The 21728-nt window shown below is 43.8% G+C and overlaps 1 protein-coding gene across 1 annotated transcript in view; it reads left to right on the forward strand.

Annotated features, from left to right (window-relative positions):
• The window catches only part of CCNA2 (cyclin A2), a 24215-nt gene extending 12626 nt beyond the window's left edge, over positions 1 to 11589 (forward strand). Inside the window, exons 4-8 of the mRNA XM_068280365.1 lie at positions 1305 to 1528; positions 1612 to 1816; positions 2357 to 2470; positions 4765 to 4898; positions 8196 to 11589. Of these exons, the coding sequence (XP_068136466.1) occupies positions 1305 to 1528; positions 1612 to 1816; positions 2357 to 2470; positions 4765 to 4898; positions 8196 to 8250 (732 nt within the window). The 3' untranslated portion in view covers positions 8251 to 11589. The remainder of the gene's footprint in view (positions 1 to 1304; positions 1529 to 1611; positions 1817 to 2356; positions 2471 to 4764; positions 4899 to 8195) is intronic.
• Positions 11590 to 21728: the final 10139 nt, after the last annotated feature.

The raw sequence follows: 21728 nt of genomic DNA on the forward strand, positions 1-21728 counted from the left end.
GCACTGAGCCAAAACTTGGCACTTAACTCCTTTATAGACGTCCGTGACATATGATACAAAAACACCATGTCAGTGGCCATACATCAGATGACTTGGCGGACAATCGACCATCTCATTTGATTTATAATCGAATGAAAATCTGCCACCAAGTGCATTCCCAACAAAGCGACCAATTTCAGGACTTTTTTTTTTTTTTCTTCTTCTTCTCCCCTGCATGCAGATTCTGTATGCAGAAAAACAGATTCCAGTGAATGCCTATGGGCCTGTTTTGACTAAATGCAATTTTTCTGATGCAGATTTCCCATAGGCATTCATGTCGGGTTTTTTTTTTTTTTTTTTTAATCTTGCTGTGGTGTTGCTTGCATATGCTTCCTGAATAAGCAGAATGAGGTTATGCTGGCTTTCCTTCCCCTTACTTTCACTGAAATGCCCAAATTGGTTATAAAGGTTGCTTGGGAGACAAACAATCCACTGAGGTGAAGTTTTGAACACTGGCTACATGGGCATCATTTGTGCGTACACCAAAATGCAAGTCGCGTATTTAACTTGTGAGTGTAGCAGGAATAAGATGTGCATAAAACCTGGTAACTGTCCATGCTGCTTTCCAAAGTCAAATAAGACAGGACTGAATGCATTTTAATCCAACATCATATAAATGGCTGCTAATTTTTTACAGCCACATCTCTCTACAATGAGGGCTGATTGAAGACTTTGTACAAGAAACTAATGCTTTCTGGCAGTTCACTAGGTAACTGGAAGGCAAGCTAAATATTGCAAATTACTCCTATTTGGATAAGCTAGAAGGGCTTAGAATATGGGAACATGTGGATTAACTGCAATGATTGATTTGACAACCTTCATGTGTTATCCCTTAGCCTGCCAGTGTTCAGGCACAGATCCATTTTGACACTGATCAGTTTTCCATCCCTGCCAGTGTTCACTGAGCCTTAGGGCCCTTTTACACATAGGACTTGTTTCCACTTGCAAGTGGGATGCGGCTACACATTCTGCTCCCATTAGCATCACTTCCTTTCCCGGTGCGGAAGTGAATGGGAGACTGATGCGGCTGTGCGAGAATCTGCAGATCCTGATTGCAATGCTCTGCATAACTGCACACAATTGAAACTGTTCCATTGGTTGTCTTGTGTGTGCTTGAGTTCAGCCATGGTCCAGTGTGGCTTTTTTTTTGGGGGGGGGGGGGGGGGGTTACGATCTCTGATTTCCTGCCATGGAAGGATTCATTTCCCTTGCACAACATAGGAATGGTTATCTGAAGCATGAATATTTTTTCCCCTCCCCTACAGGTAAAGTGTAAACCTAAGGCTGGCTACATGCAGAAACAACCTGATATAACCAATAACATGCGTGCAATCCTTGTTGACTGGCTGGTTGAAGTTGGTGAAGAGTACAAGCTGCAAAATGAGACCCTATATCTGGCAGTGAATTACATTGACAGATTCTTGTCGTCCATGTCTGTGCTGCGAGGAAAGCTTCAGTTGGTTGGCACGGCTGCCATGCTTTTAGCTTCGTAAGTATCTTCACTATAGCTGCACCTTGTGATGCATTGGGGGTATGAAATGCTTAGACTAATCTGTTTTCCATCTGCTGCAGGAAATTTGAAGAGATCTACCCACCTGAAGTAGCAGAATTTGTTTACATAACGGATGACACTTATAACAAGAAGCAGGTTCTTAAAATGGAACATTTAGTCCTAAAGGTGCTATCCTTTGATCTTGCTGCTCCAACCATTCTGCAATACCTCAACCAGTATTTTCGTATCCACCCTGCAACTCCAAAAATGGAATGCTTATGCCTGGTAAGGGTCATCAAACGAGTGTCAGATTGATCTTATAGCGGTTGTGTTTACATTTGTGTAAAAAAAAAAAAAAAAAAGCCCCCAGCAGCCTTCCTTGTGCCCATACAGTTTCCAAACGATCCTCCATTCCCCCCTCTTGTCAAATGCCTGATTTGCTGCATGATTGAACGGGGGCTATGGTTAAAAGGATTAGAGGCAAAAGTATCAGCATAGCCAGACCTATCTGGTACTGTTTAGAAGGAAATATGGCAGCCTTCATATCCCTCTTGCTTCAGTTGTCCTTTAAACTCTAAACTCCGATCTCACCTGAGGGACTGAGCCTCAGGGGACGAGACTGACTGGATCCTGAGAAAGTATATAGTGCCTCTCCGCTCACAGCTTTATTTTTTTAACTTTTTTTTTTTTTTTTGCCCCCCTCCACTGCCCAGATTAGAAATACAGTTAGGGAGGTTAAACTGCAACAGATTTTTTATTTTGCAACGTTTTTTTAAGTCTTGAAATTGGTTATAACCAGATTTTTTTTTTTTTCCTCTTCTGCAGTATCTGGGAGAACTCAGCTTGATAGATTCGGACCCTTTCCTGCGGTATCTTCCTTCAGTTGTTGCTGCCTCAGCATTTATCATTGCAAACTACACATTAAATGATGAGACCTGGGTATGTTTTGTAAACTTAACTGTCTTCAAGTTCTTGAGTTGTATTATGCTTATGTGTTAATGTAGTATTGCTTCTCATGCTTGTAGCACAGGAAGTGTTATATAACAAGATTTGCATTGACCTCAGTGGTTGGGGGCTTTGTATCCCTCGGTGCGTAGAACTTTCTGTAAACATTATGCAGAGATCCCTGCCAGCAGTAAAGATGTCACCACCTGTGATGCATTTCAGAATGTGAATCCGGGAGTAGGATTATTCTATGGGGAGTTGTCCTGACTCCTCCTCCTTGCCATCACCCCCATAAGGCAGTTGGTGATGGGTAGGCATGATCAATGAGATGCAAAATCTTTCGAGTTGATGCAACTATATGCAACTTGAGAAAACCAATCAATTTAAACATGGGTTTAAAGAGACACAAGCGGAAAAAAATTATATCATTTGTATGTGTAGTACATCTAAGAAATAAACATTAGGAGCAGAGACATAAGTCTAATGTTTCCAGTACAGGAAGAGTTAAGACTCAGTTATCTATGCAAAAGAGCCATTGAGCTCTACGACTTTCAGTCACAGAGCTCTTGAGTTCTGAAGGTTATCTGAGCTTTCAGTCAAGGATTTTCTTTTTCTCTGCCAGAGAACAGGTCAATAGTTCACAGCCTGCTCTGTAAAAATTTAGAATGCTGAGTGTTGTGTAAACTGCTCATATTAGAGAATGATGCAATGTTAGAAAAAACACTAACTGAAAATAAAAATGAGATTTTCTTTGCTACTAATCTTCTAGTAATTATCCATACTACACAACCAATTCATGATATCATAATTTTTTCGCTTCAGTGGCCTCAATTCACGGAGCATTATCAAACGTTTATCAAACACTTTATCAAACGTTTGATAATTTACCTCATTGGTAAAATCTAATTTTAAATTCACTAAGGTGTTATATATTTATCGAATGTTTTACCGATAAAACGTTCAATAAATATATAACACCTTAGTGAATTCAAAATGAGATTTTACCCATGAGGTAAATTATCAAACGTTTGATAAAGTGTTTGATAAACGTTTGATAATGCTCCATGAATTGAGGCCAGTGTCTCTATAAATTGATTTTTATTTTTTTTTCAAAGCTGCATAAATTCGGAAGACTTTGCAAATTTGATCATCCCTAGTGATGGGGCACAAGTCTTAGCACAGATCACCTGACCATGCTCACAAGACTATCTTTGTGGGTAGTACTGAGCTGCATTTGTGACCAGAGGTAATCTGTAAGCAGTAGGGGGTTGGTGGGGTGGTTCTGAGCTCAGCAGTCAGCTTCTAGCTGTGAATCCCATTCTCTTCATATGCAAGCTTTTGTGAATAAATCCTGGCTCATTGGATTCCCCCAGTCTTTGTATGAGTAGATGTGATGCAGTAAGGGGCCCTGCTGCCGGCCAGGTGCCTCTTAACCACTTAAGGACCAGGGTTGATTTCGCTGATCTGTGCAGCATGGGCTCTACAGCCCACAGCACAGATCAGCAAGGAGGCTGGGCGATCAGACTTACCCCCTTTTTTCCCCATTAGGGGGATGTCCTGCGGGGGGGGCTCCTCAAAGCCCCCCTCCGCAGCGAATTTCCTCCTCCGTCCCCTTCCGTCTCTCCCCTTCTATGGGCAGCGCAGGACGGAGATCCGTCCTGCACCGCCTAGAGTGAATGCTGGCAAATCAGAATGCGGCGATCCCCAGCCAATCAGAGGCTGGGGATCGCCGATCTACGTCACGGCGCTGCTGTGCAGCAGCGCCGTGTGATGTAAACAGCAGGGAATTCTTCCCCGCATGTTTACATTATGCGTGCGAGCCGCGATCGGCGGCTCGCACACTGTTCACAGAGGCAGTCTCCGTGAACTAGCATGGAAAGGCCGCTCATGCTATACCACTAACGACCCGCCGACGCCTATGGGCGTTAGGCAGTCGTTAAGTGGTTAATCTTTATGGCCACACTCCTGTGTAGGAGTACAGACACTGGTAGGATTTGCACGGTACCGCTCATGCACTGCGTTTTATCACACTCTTTGGGCTCATTCACACTACAAGAGCTTTCCTAAGCGCTGCACTTTTTTTTTATCCCCCATATTAGTGCATTAGCAAAAGCTTGTAGTGTGAATCAACCCTTACAGGGAGGGTGAAGCATGGCCACGTTCAACAATGTTGAATAGTGTAACGGTTTCAGTGCAGGAACTAGCATTGAATTTACTAGATCTACAAAGATTGGTATTACAATATACACCTGGTTTAAACTAACTTATAAACTGTTTGCCATCTGCAGCCGGATTCCCTGGCCCAGTTCACCAGATACTCCTTGGACAGCCTCAGACTTTGTGTCATAGATCTTTATCACACCTTCCTTTCAGCCTCCACTCACCAGCAACAGGCAGTGCGTGAGAAATACAAAACTGCAAAGTAAGTTCCTTATTCTAGTCTTATCTATTCCATGACCCCTTTCCTTGTGATGTTTTCTTGCAAAGCTTGTTTGTTTTGTACCTTTAACATTTGCCACAAGCATTCTTGTGAAGGGGCCTAGTACATTGGGGAAGGTTACATTACATAGCAATCCATCCTCAGAATCTATTCAGAGGGATCCATTGCTACCACCTATCAATATTCAGTAGGTCTTGGCAGGAAATCTATTGAAAATCGATAGTCCTAGCATTGCACTCTTCGATGCATCGATGTGGCACCTTGATTCCCCACCACTTCTGCCATGCCCTTATCTTCTCAATCAATTTTTTTTTACTTTTGGGGTAATTACTTACAAGGTTTGATAAGTGAATCTGCAAAGAGTTAAATGTGAAAATGCCCACCTAGAACGGTACCTGAACTGACATGAGAAACCAGTGCATGTATAGACATTCCTGCACAGGACTATGAAGTTCTTACTTGCCTATGGGGTGCTGCTTCTCTGGCCTGTATGGGATGGACCATCTTTTCCAGACCGCATCTGCTAAATTTTGAAGGCCCTGGTAATGTCTTTGAGTGTGCCTGGAACTAAAAAAAAATTGGTAGAAGCATTTGTGGAGATTGTGCATTTCATATAGGCCAGGGGAGCAGCACCCTGGCCTAAGTTGTGATACACCCCAACAGCATACACTTATGAACTTCCCTTATGCATATGTGGGTCTTTATGCAATGTAAAGGTGATCATACACTTAGATTGCAAACCCTAATCTGGTCCCCCAGGAAGTCTGAAGATCAATTGCACTGCTCAGTGCAGCTCCTGCTCTTGTCCTGATTAGCTTTTCCATGGTGTTGTGTTTTTTTTTTAATCAATCCAACTTCCTGTCATATGGATTTCTGGCATATTTGGTCAGTGATGGAATTTGCCAGGGGTCAAAGGGGAACACTGACAAGTGTGTGGCCACATTTAATTATGCTTTAAATCTGGCACCACAACAGATTCATGTACACATAAACTGACAGTTTAATGTAATCAAACCGAACAAAGCTACAAAGTACCAATTTGTGAGAGTCCCCTTATTAAAGGACAGATGCAAGGTGTATAAAAGCAAAAACTATCTGAGGCTTCGTCCAACACCTGGCAGCTGATGCATCCCTTGCCGCAGATCCAATTCCTTCCACTGGCCCAGGGTCTTATCTGGTGTAGATGCTGACGTGCATCTGATGCGCCGGTGTGAGGGACCCTTAGTCATGTTGACATCATCTGGAGTGTTCTGTGCAGTACGCTCCAGAGGTGGTGATTTACAGTGGCGCAGTAGATGACCTGGCGAGGTTGTCTTCTACACCAGAGGGGATCCCGGGCTACCAGCTGGGAACAGAGCTGCGGCATGGGACTGCTGCCAGGGGCTGGAGGAAGCACCAGGTTTTTTTCCTACTTCAGTGTCCCTTTAACCTGGCACATTAAAGCCGTAGGATTAGTCATACTATGGGGGGGGGGGGGAGAGGGAAGCACATAAGTAGATAAATACTTGATCTACTTGCATAACACATCTATTGTACTGTCCACGTTTTATTTCAGAATTGTATATAGTAAAATAAAAGAATTCTGTTCCTGGTGGGTACCATGTCTTTAGCCCACAGTTTAGGCTAAATCCTGATGTCATTTCTGCACTTTACTTTTCTTCAATCGCTGAGTCGCCTCAGCCTTGCTTGTAAACACAATTGAGCAGGGGATTGTTTCAAATAAGCAGCTAGGCAGGGAAATAGAAGAGGAATATACAGGATCTTCTCAAAATAAGCATATTGTAATAACATTCGTTATATTCTGTAATATAGTGATAAATATTAGACTTTCATATATATTAGATTCATTACACACAACTGAAGTAGTTCAAGCCTTTTCTTGATTTTGGCATACAGCTCATGAAAACCCAAATTTCCGATCTAAAAAAATTAGCATTTCATCCGACCAATAAAAGAAAAGCTTTTTTAAAACAGTCAGCCTTCAAATTATGTTCAGTTATGCACTCAATACTTGGTTGGGAATCCTTTTGCAGAAATGACTGCTTCAATATGGCATGGAGGCAATCAGCCTGTGGCACTGCTCAGGTGTTATGGAGGCCCAGGATGCTTCGATAGCAGCCTTAAGCTCATCCAGAGTGTTGGGCCTTGCGTCTCAACTTTCTCTTCACAATATCCCACAGATTCTCTATGGGGTTCAGGTCAGGAGAGTTGGCAACCCAATTGAGCACAGTAATACCATGGTCAGTAAACCATTTACCAGTGGTTTTGGTACTGTGAGCAGGTGCCAGGTCGTGCTGAAAAATGAAATCTTCATCTCCATAAAGCTTTTCAGCAGATGGAAGCATGAACCCACTTTTAAACCAGAAACAGCGGCAGAAGCGCCTGACCTGGGCTACAGAGAAGCAGCACTGGACTGTTGCTCAGTGGTCCAAAGTACTATTTTCGGATGAAAGCAACTTTTACATGTCATTCGGAAATCAAGGAGTCTGGTGGAAGACTGGGGAGAGGGAAATGCCAAAATGCCTGAAGTCCAGAGTCAAGTACCCACAGTCAGTGATGGTCTGGGGTGCCATGTCAGCTGCTGGTGTTGGGCCACTGTTTTATCAAGGGCAAGGTCAATGCAGCTAGCTTTATCACTTAATACACTCAGACCAGTTGCTGTTGAAATTTGATTTTTATGGCGACATCCCGCTTTAACGAGAAACTCCGACCAAGAATTGAACTTTATCCCAATCAGTAGCTGATAACTCCTTTTACATGAAAAAAGCAAAGTACATACTCTTGGCAGTTTCCTGTCTGTGAACCTTGCTGCATTGTGGGAAATGGCTGTTTACAGCTGTTTCCAACTGCCAAATAAAACCTGCAGCAGCTACATCACCTGGCAACAGTAAAAATGTCACCATGTATTGACAGAATGTAAATCGGGGATTTAAGATTTTACAATGGGCAAACACTGACTAAATCATTTATACACAATTATTGTAAAAATGAGGCACTTTATTACATTTTCACTGGAGTTCCTCTTTAAGGGCTCAACCACACTAGAGGTGCTTTTCTGAGTGCTTGAATAGTTTGATTAGCGCAAAAAAACTATTCAAGCCTTCATAAAAACTATTAGTGTGGCTGAGCCCTAAGTCATCCAGCGAGCATGTGGTAAACCTAATTCAGAATGTTAGCTAGACTTCATACCCCCATTCACAACAGAGCTGTCTTTTCCTGAATACTGCACTGATCATGTAGTCTTCTTCTTTGTAAATTTATTTTTTCTTTCCTCTACAGGTATCATGCCGTGTCGACAATTGATCCCCCAGAGTCTCTCTCTATATTTTTATAATGTTAAAGGTTGGACTTTTTATGTATATTGACAAAAGCACATGATGTACAGTTATTTTTCTACCATTATGGAAAGTTTGTTCTTTTGTAAATCAATCAGGTATCCAGAACTTGACCTGAATGGCAGAATTATGAGACAGAGTTTTTAGTTCTTGTTTTTAAACTCCTGTAAATTGTATGTAAGTTTTAGATTCTGGCTTAGCTACGCTCTTGTTTTTATAAAACTGTCCTGTGCTAACAAGTTGCTATATTTGTCTATAAATTATATTTTATCACTGTTAACAATAAATGTTAACAAAAACTTAAAGTGAGTGTTGAATCACTTCATGCCAGTGGTGGCAACTAACGGTCATAGCTTGCTTACTCCTACCAGAGGGCCTGATTATGTTGCGGTGGTATGGAAGTGATTAGTAAATTGTTTGTTGCCTAGTTAAATGAAGCCATTACAGAAATCGCTTCATAAAGTTGCAGTTTCACTTTAAAAAAACAATAAATTGCAGGTTTGGATTATTTGTATGAAAGTTTGCTAATAAGTGAATTCTGACCTCGGTGAGTGAACCTCTCTGGGTTGAACTTGGCACAGGATCGGTGGGTTTAGACTGATGCTTGCAGGTTTGTTTTTTTTCCTTCTTCCTCCTCCTGCTAGTAGCATTCCTGAGGACTGATTTGGATCTCTTGCAATTTGCAAAACATGAAGTACTTGGAAACATTCCCATGTGGTCTTCAGTTTCAATTAGTGCGCTGTGATTTGCAACATCCCTGCCACACCCACTCCTTATAAACCCTCCCGCTGCATTTGTGTGTGTGTTTTTATCATGATTGTCGTCCTATACAAAATATGGAAGTTGCATAGTGGTGCTGTGCCTCCACTGACCCAATTCCTCAGTCCCATCCCCATTGTTTAGGCATTCCAATTTTATCCAACCCAGTTTTTCCTCCTGCTGCAAATCAATGTGCCAAAAATCTGTGTTGTGGCAAGATCGCTACTAATGGAAAAAGATGATTGCCTTAGTGGAAAAGTGCCCTAATGGTTGGTTAGTTATCAGTAGCCTTCTGAACCTGATTAGCCTCATGTAAAGTTCTGAGTTCAGCCCAGGTGAACTGCCCTAAGGTCGGAATTTAAGCTCCCCTACAATCTAACACGTGCAATATTTTGGTAAGCATTGACCAGTATGATTGTTGATGATTCAGTTGAAAACCATTTTGCCAATTGAAATTGTAGTTTTCTACTGTAGATCACAGCTGTGCAAATCCTTGTCAGTTACTATATAAAGGGTGTTCACAAACAGTGGCCACCCTTAGCATTCTCCACCAACAATCCAATCCTTTTCATCAAATCTCTGTAGCGAAAGAGTAAACTGAGTGAATATGGCCACCCTAAACTCAGTCAGTTGGGCCTGTAGTGTCAAACCAACACTCTGTAGTTGTAGCAGCAGTTATCCTCAGTGAAATAACTTAAGTCTTAGACACCCCCTTAATTAAAAAAAAGTATCCTTGTAACTGTATGCAATGAATACCAGAATTTCAATACATTTTCTAGCAACATGGTCATTATATTTACATAAGATGTCACATGTATTAGGATCAAGCAATGAACCTATATTTATACAGCTTTTAGACAGGGTATATTTCTCAATACCCATAATGCACCTGAGATTTTACATGATTCTCAAGGCAGAATACACCCTTTTGCTGCTTTTAACCCCCTAAATTTATATTCTATAAAGATTGAGTACAGGAGTTAGTGGATGCTGTTTCTGATTGCATTTGTGTATGGTTCATACACAGCAGTAAAGTAATGTGCGTTATAAACCACACTAGATATACACTTTCTAACACCGAAGACTATAAAATACAAAATAAGAGCCATACAAAATCCAGGGTAAAAGTAGATACTTAAGAGTCCTGTTGGTTTGCAATAATGAAAACTCATCAATTTGCAAATACTTAAACATCAGTTTGATAATGTCTGACATTCCCTTCCCCTCCATATATCAGTACATGTCCTATAGCAATCATTCACCTAAATTAATCATGAACAATCATTTTGGGCAGTAAAACACCACCTGCATATATCTTTATGGTGGAAATTGCAAATTTATGAAAGGGTCTATACTTCAATAAGAGGACTAGGCTTCCACATATGGGAGCATAATCCTTACTCCTATGGGATGTGGTCTACTCATACATGCTATCTTAGTGAGTGGTTGGAATCTGAGGATTAAAATGACCACCTTGGTGTGCGGCAAGCAGTCTTTTCAGAAATGACATTAAAACCTTGTACACACAGATGCCGACCCTAAATATTGCTTGCATGACATTCCTGGAAACCTGCATTGCACAGGTGTATATACTGCTCATTGGAAAAGAGATGGGACGCACAAGTGAGTCATGTTCTGTGGTTGATACAAAAGAGAATTCTCCCTTATCGCTGTAGGCGGATTGCTAAACTACATTGCTAGACAGCTGTACAGCGTGTATTCTTGGCTGCATTTCCTCTAGTGTGTACAAGGCCTTCCTTGCATCCATCATAAATTGTGTACAGTGTGGTGACCACCAGCCTGCACATGCAGACGCACTTAGCTGCTCCAATTCGCTCATCTGACTTTAGAAGCATTTTCTTAAGGAACATGATGATTTCCAATACCGAATTTTATTTTTTTTGGGGGGGGCTATGAATTTCTTGAACAGGATTGCCTAAGCACCTATCTTGCAGTTGTGGTGGTCCAAGCACCACCACTAGATGGGCATTTCGGAGCTGCCAATTGTAGGCTTAAGAGTCAGGTGGGAATTTTTAGGTTTTCTAGTGTTATCAGAGCTATAAGAATGCCCATGTTACAGCTTGGTAAAGTAATCACTACTGTACACAAGAGCTAAATGTAAATGAGCTGCAGAAACGTATAATGCTGCTTCTGGAAATCTGGTATCTGGGCCCTCTGCTACAGTTCGGTGCTGAGTTGTGTACTGCCTCTACAATATAGATTTTGCTGCTCCAAGATGGTATTAAACTAAGTACCTACATGCATTTAAGCAGAAATATGGAAAATATAAACTCGTTTAGTTATGACACTAGCCATTGACTTGGTATGCACAGCACTTTACTGAACAGCAGTTTCCATTGCTAGATAGTCTTTGTATACAAAGTGTCGTTTGCATGTTTAATCCCATCTTTCCGACCCACGTCTATTTTTTTTATGGCTTTTGTCATTCCTGTGGGTCCTTGTATTGACAGCACTCTGATGTCCAGGGCACATGATGGCAGTAGGTCTTAAAACCAATGTATATTCAAAACTCTGGAATCTGAAGAACCTTTTTGTAAATAAACCGTTATGTAAATCTGTATGTGTCTTGCCTTGTCATTTACATTAAACTGCATGTTTCTCCAGCTATGGCGTTAAAACCATAGTGTTCTTATAGGAAACCTAAAGTAAAAAATCGCCCATTTTACTTGGGGCTTTTTCCAGACCCCTGAAATATTCCTGGTCCCTCGTTTATCATACACTCTGCCGTTCCTCTGGTGTCTTCCTCAGCACTGGATGCATGGCCCTATGCCATGTGTATTGTGCTCCTGTGGCCATGAGTGCTCTGCGCAGCATGCACAAATTGTGACCAACTGTGGGAGCATGATAGTGCAGTGGCTGATAGTGCTGGGCTCAGTCATCACGAGTGCTTACTTGTGATTCACATGCAGCTTAATTGCTGCAGGTGTGCATCTGGATGATAAAGGGTTATTTACCCATAATGCTGCTGTCCTGCCTGCACTTCAGAAAGCTTGCACGAATCTTATTGGATGCATTGCAAGCCTCAACACGCACTTCCTCCCAGCTTGAATGGAGGAAGTGCATGTAATGAAGCTTGCAACGTTATCAAATCGGATGCATGCAAGCTGTTTGAAGCGCAGGCAGGATGGTGGCATTATGGGTAAATAACCGCTTATCATCCAGCTGCAGCAATTAAGCCTCATTTAAATCATGAATAAGGACTCGTGAGCCCAGCACTAGTGGCTGACTCATCAGTCAGCCAGATTACGGAAGGGGACAGCATAGGAATGGCTGAGCATGGTATGATGGCAAGGGACCAGGAAGACTTCAGGGGGCTGGAAAAAGCCCCAGGTAAGTAAATGGGCACATGCCTGTTTACACTGCCGGCATGTCTTGTGGGGCACACTGGCACTTGCAGTGATGTGAGTATGCATCACCCACTAGGAGCACTTTTCTGAGCACTTTGTGATTTGAAAAGCTCTTGCTAATGTAATGCTGTGGGTGCGATCCCACTTGAGGGATGTGATTTTATAAAAATCCCCATTGCATTGTAAGAGCTTTTTTTCAAATTGCTAGCACTTTGGAAAAGCTGCTAGTCGGTTTGAGTCCTAGCGTGAATCCCTGAAGCTGTGCCAGGGATACAGATGCATGCTGCAGTTAACTGCAGCATGCTGAGCTGAATTGAGCCAGCAGCCAATATGAACAGCAAGTTTGTTGGGAATAGGCAACATTTCCCTGCTTGAACCGCATATGAAAAACACTGCAGATTCATTACTAATAGGTTCTTATTAGAGACTAGAAGCCACTAGTCTCGCCAAGCTGTTGGCTGCATAAAGTCCTGTTAATGATTCTAAACCTGTTGTGCAGTGATACTCCTGTGGGGATTTAACATTGCATGTGGCAAGTTAAATGCAGTAAAACACAGCATTCTGTGCATTAACCAGGGAATATGTGCATCTACAGTAGCAGAGATGTATACTTTTGTACTGCATGCCTCACTATATAGTTGCACTGCGCATCTTAACCACTTCCCGACCGCCTAACGTACAGAGGCGGCCGGGAAGTGGAGCCCTGAAGGACCGGCTCACCCACAGAGGCGGCGGTCCTTCTAAGGGCATGGGTGGAGCGATCGCGTCATCCGGCGGGATGTTAACCCCGCGATCGCCGCATACAAAGTGTATCATACACTTTGTAATGTTTACAAAGTGTATTATACAGGCTGCCTCCTGCCCTGGTGGTCCCAGTGTCCGAGGGACCACCAGGGCAGGCTGCAGCCACCCTAGTCTGCACTCAAGCACACTGATTTCTCCCCCCCCCGCCCCAGATCGCCCACAGCACCCATCAGACCCAGACCCCTGTTTGCACCCAATCACCCCCCTAATCACCCATCAATCACTGTCAACACTATTTTTCCAGAACGTCTCAGGACAGCAACCCTGAGACTTGTCTCCATCCACTACACACTGGACAGGAACTAGATAAAAAGATTTGCATAATTGGTTAGGTAGCAGAACATATATAAACCCTCTCAGTTGTCTTCCTGTCCTGCAGGATGCTAGATGTGAGGGGAGTGCTGGCCACCCATGCTAGTTGCAGGAGCCGCGGCTTGGATGATCCCCTGGGTCTGCGCAGGCTAGTTGTCCGGGCGCGGGATCATGCAGCACGCTCTGCCTCCCCTGAGTGAACTGAGCGTATTGCGGAAGAGGATCGAGCGCTCAGGAAGTCCCGCCCACCTGTCATGTGACCGGCGCCGCACGTGACCCGACGCCGGAAGCAGGAAGTTCCTGGCCGGCGTGCGCTCCACGGAGAACGATGCTGCATGGAGTCAGCAGGCTGCTGACTAAACGGCAGAAGCGATGGAGGAAGCGCTTCTGGGAGCAGTAGTTCGTTTAAGGTATAGAGCCATTTCCTGTGGGAAAGGGGGCGGGCAAAATTGTTAAGAGCTATTTAAGCTGGGCTATGGTCACCATTTGGCTGTTGGTGACCATGGAGGCTGCCGCTGGATCTTCCTCCCAGGGCTCTGTGGAGTCAAGCTCCGTTCCCTCTCTGGTATGTGCATTAGTTATTGCTACATATCTTGTAAGAGAGGTTTATTAGGCTTCTTTGTGCTAATGGCTGGTATTTGTTTGTTGTTTCAGCCAAAAATGGATAAATCAGACTCTAAAGCTGAATCCAAGTCTGGATTAAAACAGGAAAGAGCTGATAAGCCTGAGAAGCCTGATAAGCCTGACAAATCTGTACCTCATTCAGGTTCAAGATCTGCGCATAAAACCCCTAAGAAATGTGCTATATGTGGGAATAAAATGTCCTCATCATCTAAGATACTATGTCAGGACTGTACACAGAAGGTGGTCAGAGATGAAACACCTACTATGATGGAAGAGTTAAAGGGTTGGATTAGGTCTGAGATTTCCTCTGCAGTGCAGACGATTAAGACACCTGAGACTACAGTTAATGTTGTTCCTACCCCTTCTCCTGATATACACCCTGCACCTCCTTCAGACTTGCCAGGTCCATCAGGTTCAGTTTTAGTAGATGACCCTAATCTAAAGAGGAAAAGGAAAATAGATGATTCAGAAGAATCAGATATGTCAGAAGGGGAGTTGGAAATTTCCTCTCTTGAAGAAATTCCATCAGAAACTGAAAAGTCTACTGATAAATCTGTTAAAAATAAGAAGTTTGCTTTTTCCACTGATTTTATGAAGGAGTTGTTAGAAGCTATGCACCAGGCTATGGGGATTACCACGGACCAAAGAACTTTGTCTCCGCTTGACCAGATGTATGAAACTCTGTCTGACCCTCAAACTGCTTTTATACCAGTACATAGTAGTCTTAAGGGAATTATCAAAAAAGAATGGGATAATCCTGATAAGAGAGCTTTTTGGCCAAAATCCTTGAATAAGAGGTATCCTTATAGTCCAGAAGACCAAAAGTTTTGGGGGGCTTCACCTAAGCTAGACCCATCCTTATCCAAGGTGTCCAGGAGGTCAGATCTTCAATTTGAAGACTTTGGAAGTCTTAAAGACCCAATAGACAAGAAGATGGATAACATCTTGAGAAGGGCCTGGGAAGCAGCATCCCTGAACTTCAAGCCTTCTGTTGCCTCTACAGCAGTAGCGAGATCATTAAAGCTGTGGCTAATTGAGGTACAATCCCAGATTGCTTCAGGGATGGCTAGGGAAGAAATTCTGAACTTTTTTCCAAAGATCTTACATGCAACTAATTATTTATCTGATGCAGCAGATGATTCTGTTAGGCTTACAGCAAGAACTACCGCCCTGGTTAACTCGGCCAGAAGGGGAATCTGGGTGAAAACCTGGCAAGGAGATACGTCATCTAAGTCTAAGTTATGCAGTATTCCATGTGAAGGGGGCTTGCTGTTCGGGTCTAAGTTGGAAGAGACCCTGGAAAGATCAGCAGATAAGAAGAAAAATTTTCCATATAAAAGGAAAATTTTTCGTCCCAATCGTTCCTTTCGTCCCTCAGAAAAGACGGAACAGAATAATAGAGGTTCCCAAAGAAGGAAATGGGTCCCTAACAAGACTCAGAGACCAAGAAATAACCCTCAGTACTCTTCCTCGGTGCAGCAACCAAAGCAATGACGCCAGGATTCCAGTGGGGGGCAGACTAGCGCACTACTTCGAACAGTGGCAGACAAAATTCAAGAACAGGTGGCTTTTGAACATTGTCTTAGAGGGATACAGGATAGAATTTGTAGCTCCAACACCCGCCCAATTCTTTATAACCCCCTCCCCAAGACTACCGATCCAGGCCCAAGCTCTCCAAGACGAAATAAACTCCTTGTTAGAAAAGAGGGTCATACGAAGAGTGCCAAGATGTCAAGAAGGACAGGGGTTCTACTCGCCTGTATTCCTCATAAAGAAACCTCAGGGAAGCTTCAGATTCATCTTAAACCTAAAAAAATTGAACAAAGTAGTCAATTACAGAAAATTTCGGATGGACAATATCCGTTCAGTAGTAAACCTACTGCAGGAAGGAAGCTTCTTGACATCGTTGGATCTCAAAGATGCGTATCTGCACTTGCCTATTCATCTACAATCACAGCAGTTCCTGAGGTTTGCAGTGGAATTACAAGGAGAGGTAAGGCACTTTCAGTTTGTTGCCCTCCCCTTTGGTTTGTCATCTGCTCCGTGGCTTTTTACAAAAGTTATGGCTGAAATCTTAGCAGGCCTTAGACTTCAATCCATCCAAGTTATGTCTTATTTGGATGACCTTCTGATATGGGGCCCTTCAGTGGATACTGTGAGTTCCCAGACGTATATCACTATAGACTTCCTTCAGTCCCTGGGGTGGTTGATTAACTGGGAGAAATCATCCTTATTTCCCCTACAGAAAATGGAATATTTGGGGTTTCTAATTTGTACGAATAGTAAAAGACTTTTCCTACCTGATAGGAAATCGACATTATTGCTAAAATCTGTTCTCTCTTTTCAGAACCAGAAGGCAATATCACTGAGGAAGGCTATGGCTTTATTGGGGACAATAACCTCTTCATTCCCAGCAGTTCATTGGGGTCAGCTGCACTCCAGAGTTCTACAGACTTGGATCCTATCCAAATGGGACAAACGCCTCTCCTCTCTGGACAAGAAATTCTTAATTCCATGGAGTGTCAAACAGTCGTTACTATGGTGGATCGAACCTCACAATCGCCTGGCAGGAAATCTATGGGAGTTTCCAACACAATGTATCATCACAACGGATGCGAGCTCTTGGGGATGGGGTGCTCATCTGGGGTCTCAGACAGCCCAAGGACAATGGTCAAACAGAGTTTGACTTCAGTCTTCAAACAGCAGAGAGTTGCGGGCAGTCTGGGAGGCTCTTCAAGTTTTCAGTGCCCAAATCCTGGAAAAACATGTGACAGTCCGCACAGACAACAGCACGGTGGTGGCCTACATAAACCATCAGGGGGGCACAAGAAGCAGGTTACTACAACTTCAATCTTCCAGGATGCTGCACTGGGTAGAGAGGAATGTGCAATCATTGAGAGCAGTGCACCTGAAGGGAACCCTGAATTGCTTAGCGGATTATCTGAGCAGACGGAGTCTCTCACAAGACGAGTGGAGTCTCAACGACCAAGTATTTCTACATCTGATAAAGTGGTGGAAGGTACCTCAGGTCGATTTGTTCGCCAGGAGAAACAATGCAAAGTGCCATCTGTTCTGCTCCCTGTGTCCCGAGGACGAGCCGTGGGCTCTGGACGCATTTTCAATCAGCTGGAGTCATCATTTGATGTACATCTTTCCCCCTCTTCATGTAATCTCCAAGGTGGTCAACAAGATTTATCGAGACAGGGCTCAAGCAATTCTGATTGTCCCATATTGGCCCAAGAGACCTTGGTTTGCGCCGCTACGGCGGTTAGCGTCGGAGCATGTTTTGCTCCCGGATCAATCGGACTTACTGATGCAAGGCCCAGCATGTCATCCCAATCTGAAGCTCCTTCGGCTTTCCGCGTGGAGCCTGAATGGAGTCTATTGAAGAATAAAGGCTTCTCTAATAGGCTATCAGAAACGCTTATACAAAGCAGGAAAAAGGTTACAGGTCAGATTTACTATAAAGCGTGGAAAGTTTACAGTAATTGGTGTATTACCAACTCCAGAAATACGGCACAATCAAATTCTGTTTTAGAATTTCTTCAAGAGGGTTTTCAGAAGGGTTTAAGCATCAGTACCTTAAAGGTGCAAGTGTCAGCATTGAGTGTTTTCCTTGACAGAAAATTAGCGGAGGAAGAATTTGTCATAAGATTCTTTAAAGCACTGAAGAGGCTTCGCCCCGTAGTTCAGAACAGAGTACCTCCTTGGGATCTTAACACAGTCCTCCAGGGTTTATGTGATCCTCCCTTTGAACCTCTGGAAGAGAGTTCAGATAAGCATCTATCTCTTAAAACGGCGTTTCTCTTAGCCATAACATCAGCTAGAAGAGTGGGAGAATTACAGGCTTTGTCAATCTTAGAGCCATACTGTACGATATCAGATGACAGAATTACGCTTAGATTGGATCCGGCTTTTCTACCAAAAGTTGTATCAAAGTTTCACAGGTCTCAAGAAATATTCCTTCCTTCCTTCTGCAATACACCATCAAATCAAAAGGAAGAAAGACTGCATCATCTAGACGTCAGACGATGTGTTCTAGAATACTTACAGCGTACGAGTTCTTGGAGACATTTAAATGCCCTGTTAGTGTTGTTTGCAGGCAAGTTTCGAGGTAAACAGGCTTCTAAGACAACCATAGCCAGATGGATAAAGCAGGCTATTTCCTTGGCTTATTGTCAACAGGGGAAAGAACTTCCAGCAAGATTGAAGGCTCATTCAACCAGAGCAGTATCAACTTCATGGGCAGAGAGGGCAGGAGCATCAGTTGAGCAAATCTGCAAGGCAGCCACCTGGTCAAGTCACAATACTTTTGTGAGACACTATAGACTTGATGTATTGTCTAGTGCTGATTTAAGTTTCGGCAGAAAAGTGTTACAGGCTTTAGTCCCTCCCTAAATATTATCTTGTATATCATCTCAGGGTTGCTGTCCTGAGACGTTCTGGGAAAGACCAAAATTACTTACGGTAATTTCTTTTCCAGAAGTCGGAAGGACAGCACCCTTATTGCCCACCGCTGTTTCTTATTAAATTTATTTTGAAGCATCATTATGTGTGGAGTCTTTTTGTACCAACTGAGGGGGTAAGGACATGAGAGGGTTTATATATGTTCTGCTACCTAACCAATTATGCAAATCTTTTTATCTAGTTCCTGTCCAGTGTGTAGTGGATGGAGACAAGTCTCAGGGTTGCTGTCCTTCCGACTTCTGGAAAAGAAATTACCGTAAGTAATTTTAGTCTTTTTTTTTATTCCCCCCCCCCCCCCTGCTCCCTGCCCCCTCCTGATCACCCCCCACCCCTCAGATTCTCCCCAGACCCCCCCCCTGTTTACTGTATGCATCTATCCCCCTGATCACCCGTCAATCACCCCCTGTCACTGCCACCCATCAATCAGCCCCTAACCTGCCCCTTGCGGGCAATCTGATCACCCCCCCACACCAATAGATTGCCCACAGATCCGACATCAGATCACCTCCCAAATCCATTGTTTACATCTATTCTCTCCTCTAAACACCCACTAATTACCCATCAATCACCCATCACCCCCTATCACCACCTGTCACTTTTACCTATCAGATCAGACCCTAATCTGCCCCTTGCGGGCACCCAATCACCCGCACACACGCTCAGATTGCCCTCTGACCCCCCCCTTATCAATTCACCAGTGCATTAATTACATCTGTTCTTCCCTGTAATAACCCACTGATCACCTGCCAATCACCTATCACCCATCAATCACCCCGTCACTGCCACCCATCAATCAGCCCCTAACCTGCCCCTTGCGGGCAATCTGATCACCCACCCACACCAATAGATCGCCCGCAGATCCGACATCAGATCACCACCCAAGCGCAGCATTTACATCTATTCTCTCCTCTAAACACCCACTAATTACCCATCAATCACCCCCTATCACCACCTGTCACTGTTACCCATCAGATCAGACCCTAATCTGCCCCTTGCGGGCACCCAATCACCCGCCTACACGCTCAGATTGCCCTCAGACCCCCCCTTATCAATTCGCCAGTGCAATATTTACATCTGTCCTTCCCTGTAATAACCCACTGATCACCTGTCAATCACCTGCCAATCACCTATCACCCATCAATCACCCCCTGTCACTGCCACCCATCAATCACCCCCTGTCACTGCCACCCATCAATCACCCGCTGTCACTGCCACCCATCAATCAGCCCCTAACCTGCCCCTTGTGGGCAAACTGATCACCCACCCACACCAATAGATCGCCCGCAGATCCGACATCAGATCACCACCCAAGCGCAGTGTTTTCATCTATTCTCTACCCTAAACACCCACTAATTACCCATCAATCACCCCCTGTCACTGCTACCTATCAGATTAGACCCCTATCTGCCCCTAGGGCACTCAATCACCCACCCACACCCTCAGAATGCCCTCAGACCCCAGCCCTGATCACCTCGCCAGTGCATTGCTTGCATCTATTCCCTACTCTAATCACACCTTGAGACACCCATCAATCACCTCCTGTCACCCCCTAGCACACCTACCCATCAGATCAGGCCCCAATTTGCCCCGTGTGGGCTCCTGATCACTCGGCCAAACCCTCAGATCCCCCTCAGACCCCCTTCCGATCACCTCCCCAGTGCATTGATTGCATCTATTTTCCCCTCTAACCACCCCCTGAGACACCCATCAATCACCTCCTGTCACCCCCCTAGCACTCCTATCCATCAGATCAGGCCCAATACAACCTGTCATCTAAAAGGCCACCCTGCTTATGACCGGTTCCACAAAATTCGCCCCCTCATAGACCACCTGTCATCAAAATTTGCAGATGCTTATACCCCTGAACAGTCATTTTGAGACATTTGGTTTCCAGACTACTCACGGTTTTGGGCCTGTAAAATGCCAGGGCGGTATAGGAACCCCACAAGTGACCCCATTTTAGAAAAAAAGACACCCCAAGGTATTCTGTTAGGTGTATGACGAGTTCATAGAAGATTTTATTTTTTGTCAAAAGTTAGCGGAAATTAATTTTTATTGGTTTTTTTTCACAAAGTGTCATTTTTCACTAACTTGTGACAAAAAATAAAATCTTCTATGAACTCGCCATACACCTAACGGAATACCTTGGGGTGTCTTCTTTCTAAAATGGGGTCACTTGTGGGGTTCCTATACTGCCCTGGCATTTTAGGGGCCCTAAACCGCGAGGAGTAGTCTAGAAAACAAATGCTTCAAAATGATCTGTGAATAGGACGTTGGGCCCCTTAGCGCACCTAGGCTGCAAAAAAGTGTCACATGTGGTACCGCCGTACTCAGGAAAAGTAGTATAATGTGTTTTGGGGTGCATTTCTACACATACCCATGCTGGGTGGGAGAAATTTCTATGTAAATGAACAATTGTGTGTAAAAAAATCAAACAATTGTCATTTACAGAGATATTTCTCCCACTTAGCATGGGTATGTGTAAAAATACACCCCAAAACGCATTATACTACTTCTCCTGAGTACGGCGGTACCACATGTGTGGCACTTTTTTACACCCTAAGTACGCTAAGGGGCCCAAAGTCCAATTAGTACCTTTAGGATTTCACAGGTCATTTTGCGACATTTGGTTTCAAGACTACTCCTCACGGTTTAGGGCCCCTAAAATGCCAGGGCAGTATAGGAACCCCACAAATGACCCCATTCTAGAAAGAAGACACCCAAAGGTATTCCGTACGGAGTATGGTGAGTTCATAGAAGATTTTATTTTTTGTCACAAGTTAGCGGAAAATGACACTCTGTGAAAAAAAACTATTAAAATCAATTTCCGCTAACTTGTGACAAAAAAATAAAAACTTCTATGAACTCACCATACTCCTAACGGAATACCTTGGGGTGTCTTCTTTCTAAAATGGGGTCATTAGTGGGGTTCCTATACTGCCCTGGCATTTTAGGGGCCCTAAACCGCGAGGAGTAGTCTTGAAACAAAAATGACCTGTGAAATCCTAAAGGTACTCATTGGACTTTGGGCCCCTTAGTGCAGTTAGGGTGCAAAAAAGTGCCACACATGTGGTATCGCCGTACTCGGGAGAAGTAGTATAATGTGTTTTGGGGTGTATTTTTACACATACCCATGCTGGGTG

Source organism: Hyperolius riggenbachi, chromosome 1 (genome assembly GCF_040937935.1).
Source record: "Hyperolius riggenbachi isolate aHypRig1 chromosome 1, aHypRig1.pri, whole genome shotgun sequence".
Taxonomy (NCBI): domain Eukaryota; kingdom Metazoa; phylum Chordata; class Amphibia; order Anura; family Hyperoliidae; genus Hyperolius; species Hyperolius riggenbachi.